The sequence below is a fragment of the Oreochromis niloticus genome, linkage group LG5 (genome assembly GCF_001858045.2).
Source record: "Oreochromis niloticus isolate F11D_XX linkage group LG5, O_niloticus_UMD_NMBU, whole genome shotgun sequence".
Classification (NCBI taxonomy): domain Eukaryota; kingdom Metazoa; phylum Chordata; class Actinopteri; order Cichliformes; family Cichlidae; genus Oreochromis; species Oreochromis niloticus.
The window spans coordinates 18709333-18726444 of NC_031970.2; the positions used below are offsets into that span (position 1 = coordinate 18709333).

At 40.3% G+C, this 17112-nt stretch overlaps 1 protein-coding gene across 6 annotated transcripts in view; it reads left to right on the top strand.

Annotated features, from left to right (window-relative positions):
* Positions 1-17112, top strand: part of kcnab2a (potassium voltage-gated channel subfamily A regulatory beta subunit 2a) — an 84835-nt gene that overhangs the window by 49255 nt on the left and 18468 nt on the right. For 4 of the 6 annotated variants that reach the window (XM_003454532.5, XM_005459006.4, XM_025907245.1 and 1 more), the window contains 3 exons: positions 15856-15899; positions 16121-16158; positions 16399-16478. In XM_003454532.5, coding sequence (XP_003454580.1) covers positions 15856-15899; positions 16121-16158; positions 16399-16478 — 162 coding nt within the window. Of the gene's footprint in view, positions 1-632; positions 1685-15855; positions 15900-16120; positions 16159-16398; positions 16479-17112 lie in introns of those variants that run through there. The other 2 variants (XM_019359299.2, XM_003454530.5) reach the window with 2 other exon arrangements.

Consider the following 17112-nt stretch of genomic DNA (forward strand, 5'->3'; position numbering starts at 1 on the left):
TGTTTCTACTGTTCACTCTTGCATGTTCCTCCGTTCACCTGAGCGTGCCTGTTACTGTTAATCAGATCCGTTTCTAATACGTGGTGAATATAGATGAAATGATGACGTTTTGTTGTACTTGTTCTTGATCAAGCTTATTTTGCTCGGTTGAAATTGAAAAGATACAGTAGTACACATCTACGCGCATCACATGCCTGTCTTTAATATATATTGTCATAGATAAAGTTGCATAATAAATGTTTCATGGGCAGTTGAACAGACCCACGTGAGAAACCCCTTTTCTGGGGCAATAGGCAATGCAGAGTCTTGAGCATTCATCCTTCCTTTTTTTTCTCCTGACAGAATAACTAAATGAAATCACACTGCAGGGCAACAGACGACAGATAAAGATGAGCACAGAAATGCACCACCCTGTCTTTGTAGAGCTGCTATAAACACACAAGATTTCAGTGCATTGCTCTCTCACGCTGCTCTCTGAATATTCCTCCTCATAGCTTCTCTTCATATCCCTCCCACCACAACCCCCCACCCCCTCGCTCTCTCGTTCTCTCTCTCTCTCTCCCCTCCCCTCTTCCATCCATTCTCTCTCTCCCCTTCCATCTCTCTCCTGTGTGCTCCGTGCTGCTTTATGCTCAGCACAGGGCATACAGATGTAAGTTTAATCCAGGCAACAGTGAGAGGTGAATATGAGGTTGCCCTTTTACTAACATGCAGTAGTATTGAGTCGAATATGCATCAGCCAGCGTAATTGCCGAGGCGGACCTAGAAGGACAGATGAAAACCTCCTGGATCTGTGTGTCGTGTTTTATTCTTTCAATCTCTCTGTGTGGATCTACGCGTTGCCACTCTTAAAGCTTGGCACCAAGAGGTGCAATCTCTAACACTAAGCTCAGTTTTAAAGAGGAAATTCCAAGACTCTGAATCTGCCTGCAAGCTTTTGATTAATAGAAAAAGCAAGAAGAAGACACCCGAGAGAATCGAGGAAAAACTTAGTGGGGAATCAGCGTTTTTCTTTTTTTTTTTTCCTTTTTTCCCCCTAATTTTCTTATTACTTTAAAAGAAATTGTTGCTTTATCCACTGCATTGTGTCAGACTTGAGTTTCATGTCTAAAGTCTGCAGTGACTGCAGGTTTCTATAATGTTTTGCTTGAATTTGGACTGCGTTTGCCAGGACTTTATTTTCACCTGATCAGCAATCCATCACCATTTTCACACATTTCCTCTGCCCTCCCACCCCTTATACCTTTTGTTTTGTTTTTTCTGCAACATTTTGTGCTGGACAGTCACTCTATAGACTGGGCAGTGATTTCTTGCAGAGGCTTAGTGTGAAGCTTGATTCTTGTGAGTGAACAGTCTCACATTCCCGAGAGGATCCTTGGGCTCTGCACCTCTTGGTGTTTTCCTCTCCTTATTCATAAAGAGGAGAGTTTAATTAGGGAATCTGCAGTTGGGACAGTCGGCCAGGAGCCAGAATGCAGGTGTCATTAGTGTGCACGGATCATCGTGGTGGGGTAAGCCGCAACACGGAGGACCGGCTAAATCGACAGAATGCCAACAGCCCCAGCACAGGCACCCGCAGCAAGTTCAGAGCAGTGGCGATGGTGGCTCGGAGTCTTGGACAACTCTCTGTGCAGAGCGTGCCTTCCTCCAGCGAGCAAAGTGTGAAGACTGGCATGAAGTATAGGTAGGGCATGTCTTAACAGATTTGAATCTGGCTAAATACCAAAACTTCAAGACATTCAGCATTTAAATTGCCACATCCAATCAAAGCAGATTTTGAATGATGGTGGCTGTCAAATTCTGTGACTCCACCACGACTACTTCACCAAAAATGGATGTATTGTTTTCCCCTTTGATGTGCTAATTTGATTTTTTTATTCCTTTCCGATTGATGACACCTGCCACGAGTTAGTTATCAAAATCAGTTATTTAAATTTACCTAAAACTTTAACTATTGAGCAATGAAGAAAAACTGTAATTTTAACTGATTTTATTTCTATTTAAGATGCACTGGAATACTCCCTCTGTAGTTAGTTACTAGTAGTTAGATACTAGTACTTTCTCGTATTATTATCTGTAGTGCACTACTTAATACTTAAAACTACTTAAAACAATAATGTGGTAGTACCACAAGTATCACTGCAGATTGCTTTTAACTTGGTGTAACTAAGTTGATTGTATTTCAATTCCCAAACTAAATAAACTGATGGCAGCTGTCAATCATTATGGAAAGAGCATGCTAATGGAAATTGCCATTGAAATCACTGAAAAACATTAACACGTTGCACTTTGGCTTCTGCCTGCAACATTATAAATGTTAATAAAATACTGCATTGAATTTTATTCCACCTCCCCAGACAGCTGGTTACTGATCATGTGCTGGTAAAATAGTTTCTTCTATCACTTAAGGCAAATTATTTAACCCGTGTGGTGGACATGAAGACTGATGACTGTTTGTTATCTAACACAGGACATACTTACCATTTAAGCAAAGGTTTTCCTTTGGAAATGCCTTTAAATTAAAATGCAAATGTGTTCTACATGTGCAGTGAAACGTTCAGATTAGTCCAGCTTTGACACAAGGGCTGAAAAAGCAGCAGAATAATAGTAAATGTGGAATTGCTTTAAATGCATATTGAAGCACTGAGGGTAAAAGAGTGAATGGCAAATTGAGCCGTAGTACAGAACAAAGAACTCTGCATGCATCAGTGAGAAAAAGCAGTTCACCTTTCTTTTCAGCACCGTGAGGTGCAGCACATCATGAACTGCAGCAATCTGGTCATTAATGCAGTGGATCTGCTTTGCATAGGAGAGTTGATTCAGTGTTGTCAGGACTTATTTTTAAATAATGACTCTCTCTGTATATTTTCCCACATGTGACTCAAAGATGATCAAAGGTCGATAAGCTTATTTAAAAGCAAGAAAATTTAAGAGCGGTATGAATATTTAAAGGAACGTTTTATCCATTTAACTAGCAAGTTGCTGTTGTCTGCTATATATAAGCACTGACTAATGTACTTTCTTCATGTAAGATATACTTTCTCTTTTTAAATGTTCTTGTTTTAGGTACAGTGATTAAAAAATTTAGTCAAATATTTTTCTTGACTCAAGCCACGTTTGATACGATACATGGACGTTTGATTTTTGCAGGACAATATAGGAAAGTAAAAAATACCCTATCAAGAACATTTTTTTTTCAATTTTGATCATTTTATTAGTATAATAGCATCTTAAAGCTCAAACCTAAAGGCAAGAAAAACTGAAGGTAATGTCGTGTCAGTCAGTGTACATTTTCATTAAGAAATGTGAAGTGTGATTGTTGACTGACAACATGGAGAGCTGTTTGGAGGCAACACATCCATCCTCAGTACTGTTTTCAGAAGCCACATCACAATCCTTTGCATCTAATTTGCTAGCGGCAGCCTCGTCGTCTTGGCGCACTATCATTATTGAGGCTAATGACAGTGAATGAGTAAAATCATTTCCAGCTCAGGGGGCCAGTGGCTGTTTGTGTTCTTCTCTTCCTCATTGTAGTTCATACTACATAACTGGCTCGGTGTTTGTGAACCAGACCCGTATCTGATGTAAACTGAAGGTAATGCAGGCCTAAATGTAGCATGAGGCTCAAAGAATCATGGACTGAGGCTACGACATAGTGTTTGTGGTTTTGTTTTGAAGAGATGCGACTGAAAGGGAAGGAAGGAAGGAGGAGAGTGAAAGCAAGAAAGGGAGATTGCTAAGGTTAATGCTGGTGTAGGCACTTTGCCCATGAGGAAGTACAGTTGGCTGGAGTGATCTGTGCTCATGTCACTTTGAAACATGCCTCTTGGAGGTGAAGCTTGCAAGCTCTTTAAAATGCGAGGCCATGTTAGTTTTTATCCTTAAGCATTTTCTCCTCTCTGTTAAAGAAAGATTGAATTTTTCATTATGCCGGTTTGACAGCTGAAGAGGTTGGTGGTTTTATAACTGTGGCCCAAAAAGAATACAGTTAAAGCTGCCTTATCCAGCCAACAAAACTTCCCCGAGTATCCTCACTGCAGAATAGCAGTGTGAAATTCACATTAGCTTCATTTGCATGCTGTCCTCCCGTTTCCTTGAATGGCAACCTTGGACCAAGACGGTATTCGTTTGTGGGCAGGGATGCAGGTTGAGGAGTGACCTCTCCCCACAAGGCCAAGAAAATCATCAAAGTGAACGTCTCCTTCCTCCGGGATGGAGGGATTGCAGCGGTTTTATTGTGCTGCCTGTAGTTCTGAAATGAGACACTTTGTCTGGTTAAAATCATCAGGCGGGACTGTGAGAGCCTGCACCTCTTCTAAGGAATGATTAAATGCCTTCAGTCAGGACTGAATTAATGACGCACACAAAATGGCTTGTGATTATGTAAAGTAGTTCTTCTTGAGGAATGGAAGAATATCTGTGAGACTGGGCAGGCAGTGCAGGTGGAGAGTCAATCCCATAAGACCCCTGCCATTCACAGTCCACTATCAGCTCCTCACTCGGCTGACTCGCCTTCAAAAGAGATAGTTTTACATCCCACTATGTTGCAAATAAACTGCTGTAAGAATTCATCTTAAACCGTTGTGCTCTAGAGGGGTATATTTCTAAGCACGCTCTTTGTTCTTTGCCACAGTCCGCATCAGCTACAAAACACTTATGCTGTGTTGCACTCGGTGTCGTTTACTGCAGAGGCCATGTAAATCGGAGCTGACTCATCTCCTCTCCTGGTGTAAATCTACAAGTAATTCGCCTTAGCCCAAACTGTCAGTAGGATTCCTCGCACGTCTGGAGGTCTACTTTTGGTTGTAAAGTTGACAGTGAATCGCAGCCAAAGTGAATAGCTGCTGGCACTGTTGTGTAAGCGAATGGCATTTAAATCCCACCATTGCGTTGTGTGAAATTGTCATTATCGATGATGGAAATAAGAAAAAGCTTGGAGCCTGGAAGCCTGGAGTTGTCTTTGTTTAGTGCACCTTGAAGTTACTTAATGTAGCAGATGGCAGAGATACTGTTAGAAAAAGCGTAATGTGTGTCGAGTGTCAATTTTCCGAGTTCTGAAAATGAAACATTTACACACTAATAATCACCGTACAGCTTTAATGTTATTAGCCGTGACTGTAAGATTGAAGATGCATCCGCGGTGCTCGTTTCTGGCAACATTTTAGTCTGTGTAAGGAATTTTTTTTTAAAAAGAATAATGAGTATGAGTGTTTCTTTTTTCCACTATTTCACTACACAAATACCACATCATGCATCGCTACGGCTCGGGTGACAAAAGCTGTGGGTGTGAGATTTGGGGCGTCGTGAGTGTGGGAGCCTGCTGGGACGTTTTCCTGCCTTCTGAGGGCTCTCGTCATCAGGGAACCAGCTTTCCACAGCCTGCACTCCCCCTTAAAATATGAATCATAAATAAGCCGTGGTGGTTGAACAGAACAAACATGCAGCAGTACAGTTTGGCCACTCTGAAGTAAATACTAAGCATCATCCAGAGTACAGATTCGAGGCCACAGTAGCCACTTAGGTACCATCTTAAATGTGTAGAGAACATTCGCCATCTGTTTGCTCTGGGCATGTGGGGAGAAACTGCCAAAGAGGGGCATGGTTCATTTATTGATGTAGTCTCATGTTTCAGTGTATGTACCAAGGTTTTGACTGTATTGGTGCACAGGAGAGTGAGTAAGCCTGGGCGGTGGGGGGTTTGTTGCAAGATATTTAGCCTATGTATCCATAAGCGTGTCTTCATGTAAGGAACACGCAGCTGCTCTTTATTTGCCTCACTGATAGAGTTTAATTAGAGCCTCTGTGTGCCTGTCCTAGCTCCACTCATTTTTCTCTGCATGTTATTTTCATAAATGCACTAGAAATAGCTTAGATTTATTAATTCTGGTGTACACTGCCAAGAAGAGGTAGTGTGCAACAGAATAGATTAGCATTAAAGTGTGGATGTCTTCTACTGTTTCCTGAAGTATGTTTGCAGTGATTTTTATAACTTCTTTCATTGTATTTTTTTTTTTTTTTTTTTTAGCCTGAAAGGTTAAGCATAACTGTAGGGCATAGTATTATACAGATTTAGTAAAAAGTGTGATATATTCAGTATGTACACAGTGTTTTTAAGATTATAGATTAGCTTCCACAGCTGGCTGTTAGTGTGGATACAGTAAGGAGAGGGTTTATATTTCCAAATTAAAAATCAACGGACTTGCCGTGGCAGTGAAACTGCATTTAATCTTGTGTTCTGGATTAGAAACATTTGAACTGCATCTTATGTAATATGGAAAAAAAAATGGGGGGGGGGGAAAAACCCAAAAAAGAAACAAAAGTAGTCCAAATATGAGGATTCAGTACAGCACAAGGCTAGAGCTGTAGCTTATCCAGCATGATGCTTAGTCATGTGTATTATGAATATTTAACCTCAACATTTTTTTTTAATTAGCCAGATGGTATGTGCTTGCTCCTAATTGACACAGCACCCAGTGTTATCTCCTTCTTATCAGCAACGTCTTTTACCAGCCTGTTTTTAAAACCTCTGATTAGAGTTTGACAGTCATTTGTTTACATTAATGATTCATCTCTTTTGCTTCTGTAAAATGTCAAATTTGTGAAAAATATGTCAGTTTTCCACATTTAAAACCCAAAGGTATTCAGTTTACAGTCATAGACGTCTAAGCTATACAAGTGGAATTTTAAAAATGAGCCATTGTTACAAAGAAAACCATCATATTTATCTTTATATGCTCACTTGAGTCAGATGTCAGTGGCACACTTTAGAAGATTTGTGGCACAGTTTGACTTCCTCTTGTGGTGAAACTGATTAGAACTGCTTGCTAATTTTTGGAATACAGATGTTTATTCTGCTTGTTCAAAAACTTGTTTAAAACTACAAATTATATAATTATTTATGAATTAAGTGGCAAACTTTATTCATGTTTTTACACCCAATTTTGAGTTGACTCACTGGATTTCTCTGAGAAGTCAGAAATGAATCAAGCATAATGTTCAACCTCTAAAATTAATGTTTCTGTTCAGGAATGCAAGGAAATGAATGTAATTTGGCAATTAAAACATAATATTGTTTTTCCTTTTTTTTTTTTTTTTCCTTGCTCTTATGGAAAATAGTAAATGTGAAAATTCTTGGATAACAGCAATAATTATATTTTAGCATTAAAGGTGTAATTTAAAGTTAAAGACCTTGTGCATACTGGTAGATTAACCATTACAGAAACATAAAAAATTATTTTGGTCATTACATTATTGTTAATTGTGTGTTAAATGGGTGGTGGTCTAATAAACTTGTTAAGCACCGTATGTTATAATGTTTGAAAGATTTGCTGTGGGTTACAGGCCAGTCAGCAGGCTGTGTTGTTGAAACACTTATGGCTCCAAAATGTATGTCATTCAGCGTTGTTGGTGCCTTCACAGATGTTCAAGTTAACTATGCCAAATGCATTAATGAACCCCTGTTCATTAATGGTTGCTGTATTTGAACTATGCATTTTAGTTAGAATACATCATTCAAAGCAAAAAATAATAATATTTTGTTCAAATGCTTTCCACCTGTTGAGTTTTAAATTGCATTTGATGACACATTGACAAACTTTGTTCACGGATAATGGTAGTGGTTTCCAATGCAGATTGTCAGTTTTAATGCAGTGCCAGCTGAAGGCCTGGAAATTTGAATTTGCATTTACACATTTCAGCTCCTCGAGAAACAGTGTTGTAGCTGCAACAACAGAATTTAGGCTTTTAATTCTCAAAACGGGACTGATTGTCTGTGAGACATCTTTTAATCATCAATTTATCAGATAATTGTTGTAGGTGTGTTTGTGATTTAATCTTATGTTAAGTTGAGAAGTTATTACTTTTAACAAATGTTAAAATGTTAAAACGTCTTGATGCATTCTCAATCATCCAGAAAAGTAAATCTCCAAAAGAAGTGGAAAAGAGGGCTTTGCCATAGCGGTAGTGGTGGTGTTCCAGGGTAGGTGGTGTTCCTACCCTGGAACACCACCAAGCCATTGGTTCAGATATGTGGATGACACCTGGGTGAAAATCAAATCTCAGGACGTACTACATTTCACAGATCACATTAACTCGGTGGACCAACACATCAAATTCACCAGGGAGGATATGAAAAGTGGCAGGTTAGCCTTCTTAGACTGTGAGATTTCCATCAGTAATGGGGGACATCTAAAAGCTGATGTGTACCGTAAACCTACACATACGGATCAGTATCTAAGGTTTGACTCTCATCATCCACTGGAGCACAAACTGGGTGTCATCAGGACGCTACAACACAGAGCGAACACCATCCCCACTGACACAGCGGCCAGGGAGGCAGAAGGACAGCACATCAAGAAGGCCCTGAGTAAATGTGGTTATCCCAGCTGGACTTTTGTCAAAGCTGGGAAGGCACCTAAAGAAAGCTCCAGCCGATCCAGGAGAGAAGGACAACTGCTGCCCAGGCGAAAACCTGTAGTGATCCCATATGTGTCAGGAGTATCGGAACAGTTGAGACGCATTTTTTCTAAACACCGTGTCTCTGTGGCTTTTAAACCCCAAAACACGCTGCGCCAAAAACTGGTCCACCCCAAGGATCGGGTCCCCCGACACAAACAGAGTAACATAGTGTACGCTGTTAAGTGCCAGGAGGATTGCCAGGATTTATACATCGGGGAAACCAAACAACCTCTAGCGAAGCGGATGGCACAACACAGAAGAGCAACCTCATCAGGCCAGGACTCTGCAGTCTATTTACACCTACAGGCCAGTGGACACTCTTTCAACGATGAGGATGTACACATCCTGGACAGGGAGGAACGCTGGTTTGAGCGCGGAGTCAAGGAGGCCATTTACGTGAAGAGGGAAAGACCATCTCTGAATCGAGGAGGGGGCCTAAGGGTACATCTTTCGCCATCTTACAATGCTGTGATTGCAGCCATTCCCCAACTCTCTGTGAATGGTACTCATGGCCATTGATCAGTGTTCTTTGATCAGTGGGTTTTGGTCAGTGATTGTTGATCAATGGTCATGGGAATTTGCATAATTATGATTAAGGAACTGACCTCACAGCCCATTGTTCCCTCAGTGGGCTGGTTTCAGTCATTATGCAAATGTACTGTTTATAAGGTTTGGGGAAACCTGCAGTCAGCTGAGACTGAAGAAGTCACTTGGATGAGTGACGAAACGTTTCTCCCACAAAACTTTTGGAGAGTTAAAATGTTAAATTTGGGGATCGCTCAAAGGCTGATACTGCTACACTTGAGTATCTGGTGATACCTAATACCATTGTTTCCCCTCTCTTAAACAACGAATCTGTTAATAATGCATTTGTCAATGACTGAGCTCACATATCAGCTGTGAAACCAATCATGGCAACTTTTTCCAAGGATCAGCTGTGATTAAAGAGATTTTTGTTACTCGTCTACACTATGTTGTAATTTAGGATAATGGGTTGTTTTGGATTATGCTTTTTCTTCACTGATATCTAATCCCAGAATCGCAGCTGGTATCAGGCCAAGATTGGTACTGAGTACAGCTTAGTATGATATTAAAAACACAGTATACAGTATGAACCATTGCTTGGATTTGGAATACCCCGCAGGTTCTGCTGAGCTCCCATTTGCTACTCTCCAGCACAAAGCAGAAGAGTTTCCATTCCTGTAGGCACGGGCAGATTTATCCCCAGACAAGAACCTCTGAAAATGCCTGAGTTGGATGAAAACAAATTCAGCCTTGGGAAAACCCTCTGAGCCAACAATCTGTTTAGGACCAAGAAGAAAATAAACTGCCATTGACAGCTGTCTTAAAGTGCTTCACTGCCACTGGCTCTGTGTTTTTGGCTGTTGTGTGTAGATGTTTTCTATGCACAATATTAAATCAAATCAAATCTTCTCAGGCTGCTGACAAGCACGGCACTACAAGCAAACAGAATACAGTGTTAAACAGAATACATTCAACAAAGGAAGTTAACTCCGTAAAAATGGCATAATATAATAAAATTGCAGCTTCAACCTAAAAACACATTGCATTTTTGACAGTTGGAGGAAACCCTGTGTTGGTTTCAGTTAATGTCATAAATCTCCTTTTATTTACTTGAGAACACACTAATTTTGCCTTGGCTCCAATGCATGGATAGTAAATACTCAAGTATTGCAACACTCATTGTACTGTTGATTGAAGACTTAAATTTATATTTAGCTGGGACATCGATCCTGACCTGTTGTATATGTGTTTTGCATGTAGATGGAAGGATATGCTTATGGTAAGGTGGTTATTAAAAGGTTACGTGATAGTGATAGGTCAAGGACTGAGATTCATAACATAGAACTCTACTGTTGTCTGCTTCATCGTGCCTATATTAAAAAAAATGTGCAAGCTTTTAGAAAGCGTGGGGAAATTATTGAGTGCTGTGCTAAGCTTTTTAGCTCCGTTATAAGAGACACCTATGAGAAATGTGATGTTGATTTTCTCATTTTTCTTTTAGATCGAAAATAGATTTAGCATATTTGCTAAAATGTCAGAATACTTCTGTTAATTACCAAAAAAAAAAAAATTCACTCACCTGCAGTCAAAACCCTCACAAATCCATCTTTGGCTTTTATCTGGAGCAACAATATGCTTTTTTGTTTTGTTCCAAGAAAGGTCATCCTGCTAGCAGCAATGAACAAATCCTCAGGGTGTAGGAAGTGCACAACAAAGGGCTCAACATTTTCATGTTTCATACCAGTAAGGTGAATCCTGAGGTAATTTGATAATTAGGCTTAATATGCTGTATACATGTTAAGCTTCAGCTCATACAAAGCGGATAATGGTAGTGTTAATTTTTTGGCAAACCAAAGTCCTCCATCCTGTTCCTCTCTTTGTTTATTACCTGCACGAGCTAGCGAAACCACTGTGGTGCGGTGGTTAACAGTGCTGCATAACAGGTTATGGGTTCTATCCAGGTACTCTAGCTTCCTCCCAAAGATATGGGTTGACTGATGATTCTAAATTGGCCGTATGTATGAGGGTGAATGCTTCTCTCTATCTGTTGGGCCTGCAATGGACTGGCAACCTGTCCAGGGTGTATTCTGACTCTGACCCTGTGACATCTAGGAACCCTGAATTAGATAAGGTTGCTCAGGTTTGCGATAGTTTGCTGTATGTTAGCATCTCTGCATATAACTGACAGTTATGACTTAGATGTTTCTCTTGCACACAAATGTTTCGCTACCTTGCACCACTCCAACTGTATTTGCAGACGACAAGGTTATCGCCACATGTCTCGCCTGGCGGTGAAGTAGATGAGGGAGAGTCATTTTACATGTATAGAAAGGGAAATGAATGAGTTACGGTAAGAATTTTTTTTGTTTGTTTGTTTTTTTGAAAAGGTCCACTTATGGCCAATAATCATGGTAGGTTAAAGCATTTGTTATTCTTTGTTGTTTTTACTGTTACAGTTCATTGGTGTGTCTCTCAGCAGCAGCAGCAGTAATAGTTGGGCACAGACAGTGCATATTATTGAAGGTGGATAGCGCTACCTTAATGAATAGTTGCGAGTGTGAGTCATGCAAATTTACACTAGTAGACTAGTGGAATCCATGAATAAAAATATGCAGTTGCAAATGAGCGTAATGAGTGCCCTTTAAGCCCCCACCCCTCCCTCCCTCCAATTGTCACATAGACTTGAATGGAGGAGAAAACCACCTGCAGCCAGTGCGAGCTGGTGGCATTCAGTGTGTGCTTTCTTTTGAAGTTGAAGCCACAGATGAGGTTGTATTAATAGTTCTGCTCAGTTGGCATAGCTCTCAACACATTCATCTTTGCAGCTCTGTGACCTTGTTTCCTCATTCATCACTCTGTCCTGTCCACTGACTTTAGCGCTCTCAGCTCCACACAGTTTACTCTTTATCACGCAATAAATTGATGAAGATCTAATTTTTCTCTCTCAGTGACTGGATACATGCATTAAATAAGAATTGTGTGTGTTGTACCACATTATCATATTAGTATATTAATAGCTCGTTAACAACTCAAATCTTGAGAATTGTGTTTTTGATCAGTTTCTTTAAAGGCAGTGGAGTTCTCTGCCTTGCTGATTTAATTGGTAAATGGTCTCCTGGCTAACTGGGTTTAGCAGAACTAATCTGGGATCAAGTGTTTCACATAGTTTGACTGCTTTGTGGAGGGCAGATGGGATGCATACGCATACACACATGAAAACAGTGAGCAGTGGAGAGGGCCAAAAATAGCACAGCTTTTTTTCCTTCTTGTTGGTAGGGGGCTGTTTAGCCAACGTAAACAAAAAAAATACTGCAAAGACTCTTAATAAGGCAGAAAAAAAACTAGCTAGCATCATAGCTGTGTGAGAAATCGTTGTGTGTTGAATCTGGAGATTCTGCTGAGATTAATATCTGATATTGGATGCCACCAGCTCTACTTTTTACTCACCCAAGTTTTCCCTTTGATTTCGTTATATAATTTTCCCACCTTAGATCAGCTCTAACAGTGGTGAGCAGTGTGAGCAAATCTATTATTGGGTAAGAGTACAGCTTGTTTTTATAGTATGTTTTGTAATATTCTGTATCTCATGAAGGCGAAACAGTACAGGACTTGGATAAAGACCAAGTCATTAAGGGGCAGAAAACTGACTCGGACCATCTTTTAAACTTCAAGGCTTGTGAGGTGCTTGTGAGTACTGACTATAGTCTGAGCAGAATAACCCATAAACTGGCACCACGGTGTTGCAGGATGTGCTGGAACAAATCAAATCTGTGGCATTTACAAAGCACAACTTACAGGACTTGGTTCTGCATCTGCATCTTGGTTGCCAGATTACACAGAGCACCTGTAGAGGTTTCTGCAGAGCTAGGAGATGTTTTACTACATACAGAGGACGAATAGGCAGGGGGTGGACTTAATGTTTTGTTTCATCAGTGTGTATGGCTGATATGATGTTATCAGATCTGATTTTAAAAGGCCTAAGGGTTGCATGCCCTGCTCAGTATTGCAGGACATCTCTGCCTGTAGTGTCAGCTTAACTCTTAAGCTGATAGATGCCACTGCATAACATGTTAAATAATATTGATGTGTAAAATTGTATTAATTGCTCCAGTGAGACCTCTAGAAAACTTGTGTTCAGGGAAATTAGTAGATGGGACTGTGTTATTTATGGGAAGTTACCCATTTAAGCCTCGGTAGATAGAAAATGTGTGACTCCTTTTGACAAGCAAAGCTACAGTAACGTGACAGATAATTATTTATTTATTTAATTCATGCAATGAACACAAAAAATAGGATGGTGCTATTGGAAGCCATAGTGTCTGCTGCTTTTTATTTGTGATTGAAGATGTTTTTTCCAGCTATATGTTTGTTGTGTTGCTGCGTAGTGAGTCAGTAATCTACTAATCACTATTTAAATAATTAATAACGACAAAAAGAGTCAGGGGTGGTCCAAGAGATTTCTCTGACTTAAAATTGACCTATAAATTGAAAGGAAAAATATCCGCAGTGATTAACATTCATCCATATTTGGTATCACGCTAAAGTGTTGTGTAACACGGGTGTAAACAAACCCTCAACAGACTCCAGGCCCGGTTTAATCACACAAAGTGTGACACAGTGAAAAACCTTCCCCTTTCCACTTGGGCTTTGTGCATACTTCACATCTGTCCGATTCAGTGGGTCCTTTCTGGCTTTGTCCGTGTGGCTACAGTGTTGTTACTGTCCTGTACTGTACCTGTCTCCCTCATTATTGAGGAGGCTGTGAGATGGATGACTTTACTGCTGCGGTTCATGTATGCTGAGGCTCAGCAGGAACTTGACTCCTGCGTACCTGCAGGCCCTGGTGGAGGATTGTTGCCGAAATGCACAATGCAGTATTCAAGGCCACTCCAGTAAAATATTGAAGAGAACAGTGTGCTGACAGAGGTACATCCTAACAATGACAATGGTGGAACAGGTATTCTTTTACTCCTCTCTTTTTGTACATTCACATCCACTGTGCAGTATTCATGTTTTAGCGTGCTCATGTGACAGTTAAGACAGAAAACTTTGCTTTGTAATACGCTTTAATGCACCTGATGAAAGTGTTTACTTTGCATCTCATTTTCTTAATATAGTTGTGAATTCTAAAATCATTAAATACTCTGGAGCAAACATGCTCCACTGACAGTTTCAGTCAGGAAACTGTTCTTGGTGTTGGTTATCTCTGTGATGCTGCACAACAGCGTCCCGAGGGGCAGTTTTACTCATGCAATTAAGAGGCAGTTAATTGTTGATCGGCTCCAGTGGTTTGCCACAGTAGACTTGTACTGCGATGCAGCGTTAGGACACATGGTCTCATTAGATCACGCTCTCTTCTCCCTCATGACAAACTTTGTTTATAAAGCAGGAGGCTCCTATATGTGATGTCATCTTGCTCTCTGACTTAAACTGTAACACGATTGCCAGACTTCACTGACCCAAGCGGATCAGTTTAATGAGGCTCTTTGTAGAAACAAGTGGAACACAAACAGCAAAATACACAAACTGAATTTTCAGTGTTGTTTGATCTCACCGAAACATTTGATGGGTTAGAAAATTGAGCTTTTCTCAGAAACCAAAGAATAGAATTAAATAGACTCCATGAGCATCTATGTTGGTTTACTGACCCAGAAGTCGAGCCAATAATATTGGATGGTAGTCAGCATGAAAAGTAAATCCTTAAGTTCAGTTGTTTTGTTTTTGTTTTTTTGCTACACAAGTGTACAGTAACTGACTTAGATAATGTGTGATGTGATGTGTTGTTAGTTACTGCAGCAATTTTATCAGGGCTTCACAAAACACCCACTCACATGCATGCACAGTCCCACTTGTTACAAGCAGTCATATAAAACGCACATCTACACGCATGCACACCTTTGTCTCCCTCTCTACCCCTTTTTCATTTCAGCTCTTCTATACAGCCAGTCTTATAAAAATATATTAGATAGCCTCCCACATACTCACGTTGACTCCTGCACATGTTACATCATCTCTGCCACATTTCTTTTATCTTTTTTACACTGCCAGATTATCTCGTGAAGGTGGTTGACCAGAAGCAGCACGTTTGGTTTCGTATTTTTAATGATGTCTTAGATCAGAAAACTCTGAAGTAATAAAAATATTGTCGTCGTCAGGTTTTTGCAGACCGGAAGAGACTGTTTGATTTCCTTGTGAAATGATTATATAACGGTGCTCATAACAAGTCTGGTATGATACTGAGGAACCACAGGCATATTAGAAAACTTTAAAAGCTTGCACAAGCCGAAGACCTAACCAAAGCTGTGATTGTCAAGCAGAGGGGTCTGTCTGGACTGTGATTGGCTCAGAGACGCCAGCTTTAGGAGCGAGTTGTTGTGTATAGTCAAGCTTCCGCATTGCTGCAGGGGATTTTAGTCAGATGGCGGCTGAGGGATCCTGGTGTGCTGTGAGAAATTTCAGTGGATGTCATGGTGGGACTGCTTAATACTCACTTCCTGTCTGTGATTTATTTTTTTTATTTTTTTTTCCCTGACATTTTGGTGAACACAAACACCTTCTCATTGTCAGCTCATACATTGATGTGCTTTGTTAGCCATCCCCTCAACATGTGTCAGTGCTGCACTATGTGCAGGCTAGTTACAGATCCATACAAAGTCTTGTTCTTTCCAGCTTCTGTCACTCCACTGCAGCAACAACCTAAAGATGAGAGAACTCTAGTGAAGCTTGATAGGGTTATTTTTTTTATTTTGTTTTTCAAACAGTCATTCCTGAAAGGCTGTGCTGGTCACAGCCACCGCCTGAGGACAAAAGATCATAAATCACTGCCACCTCAGTGCGGCATTAGTTTTAATGTATTTTCCTCTGTTTTGACAGAAACCTCGGGAAGTCAGGCTTGCGGGTATCCTGCCTTGGATTAGGTAAGATCACGAGACAAACTGTTTGTGCATGCTGTAGACTCGGTATGACAGACCAGGGAGGCGAATATAAAACCTGTTCTCTATACAGAGAAAGTGTTATTAAACAGAGTGTGGAAAAAAAAAATGAGTTGAAGTATGTCAGAAGGAACAAAAAGGTTCTTATTCTACTTGCATGTTTGTGTACTATTTCTCTGACCCCACCTCTCTGTCGTTCCCTTTAGGAACATGGGTGACGTTTGGCGGACAGATAACAGATGAGGTGAGAGCAGATGCATTTTGTCAGCTTCTATCCATCAAAGCTTTGGAATGGAAACCCTCCATATGATCTGAGATATCCTAGGTTGCTCAAGAAGCCTATTTTTACTTTTCTGACAGAGTCAACAGGCAGTCTCTAGTCTTGTGTAGCCAGCTTCATAATTAAAATTTACTAACACCTCACATCAGTGGTCTCACCCCATCATTTCCCCTCTCTGTTCCTTCCCCCCTGTTCTCTCAACAGATGGCAGAGCAGCTGATGACTCTGGCCTATGAAAATGGCATCAATCTGTTTGACACAGCGGAGGTCTACGCTGCTGGCAAGTGAGTATATCCTGTGTGGCGAGTCACTTAGGAGTGAGTGGTAGCAGAAAACATTACCAAGCTGCTAATGTGTGATTGATTATGAAGGCAAGCAGAGGTTATGTACTAGCAGACTCCAGTCAGGTGTTTGAGCTATAGTGGTGCACAAATATTCCACATTTAGAAGTGATGTAATACAGAGTCAAGGTGCCAGTGTGTTGTCTTTACTTATGGTAACATACCAGTATCCCAAATATCCATCTCACATTTCCTGAGAGCACTGAATTGTTTGTCTCCTGGAATACATAAAAACTGTAAAACAGAATTTCATGAAATGTGATGTAGAGATGAACAAAAGAAGCCTTAAATGTTTGGTTGGGATCTGAATCACCATCTTTAAAACTTAAAATCTGGACACTCGCCTGAGGATGGGTTCTCTGAGTGACCTTCTTTTTATAGAAGTTCATTTAAATAAAAGACATGACAATGTCAACATTACAATTTAACATCGACATCATTTGCAGAGGCTTGGAGAAGTTCTGCAACAGTCCCAGGGTGGATGAATTTTCTTTTGGCTTTACAGGAAAAAGTGTTTTCTTATTCATCTGTCTTTACGTATATATTCCACTTGTATCTTAATTGTTTTTTTTTATTC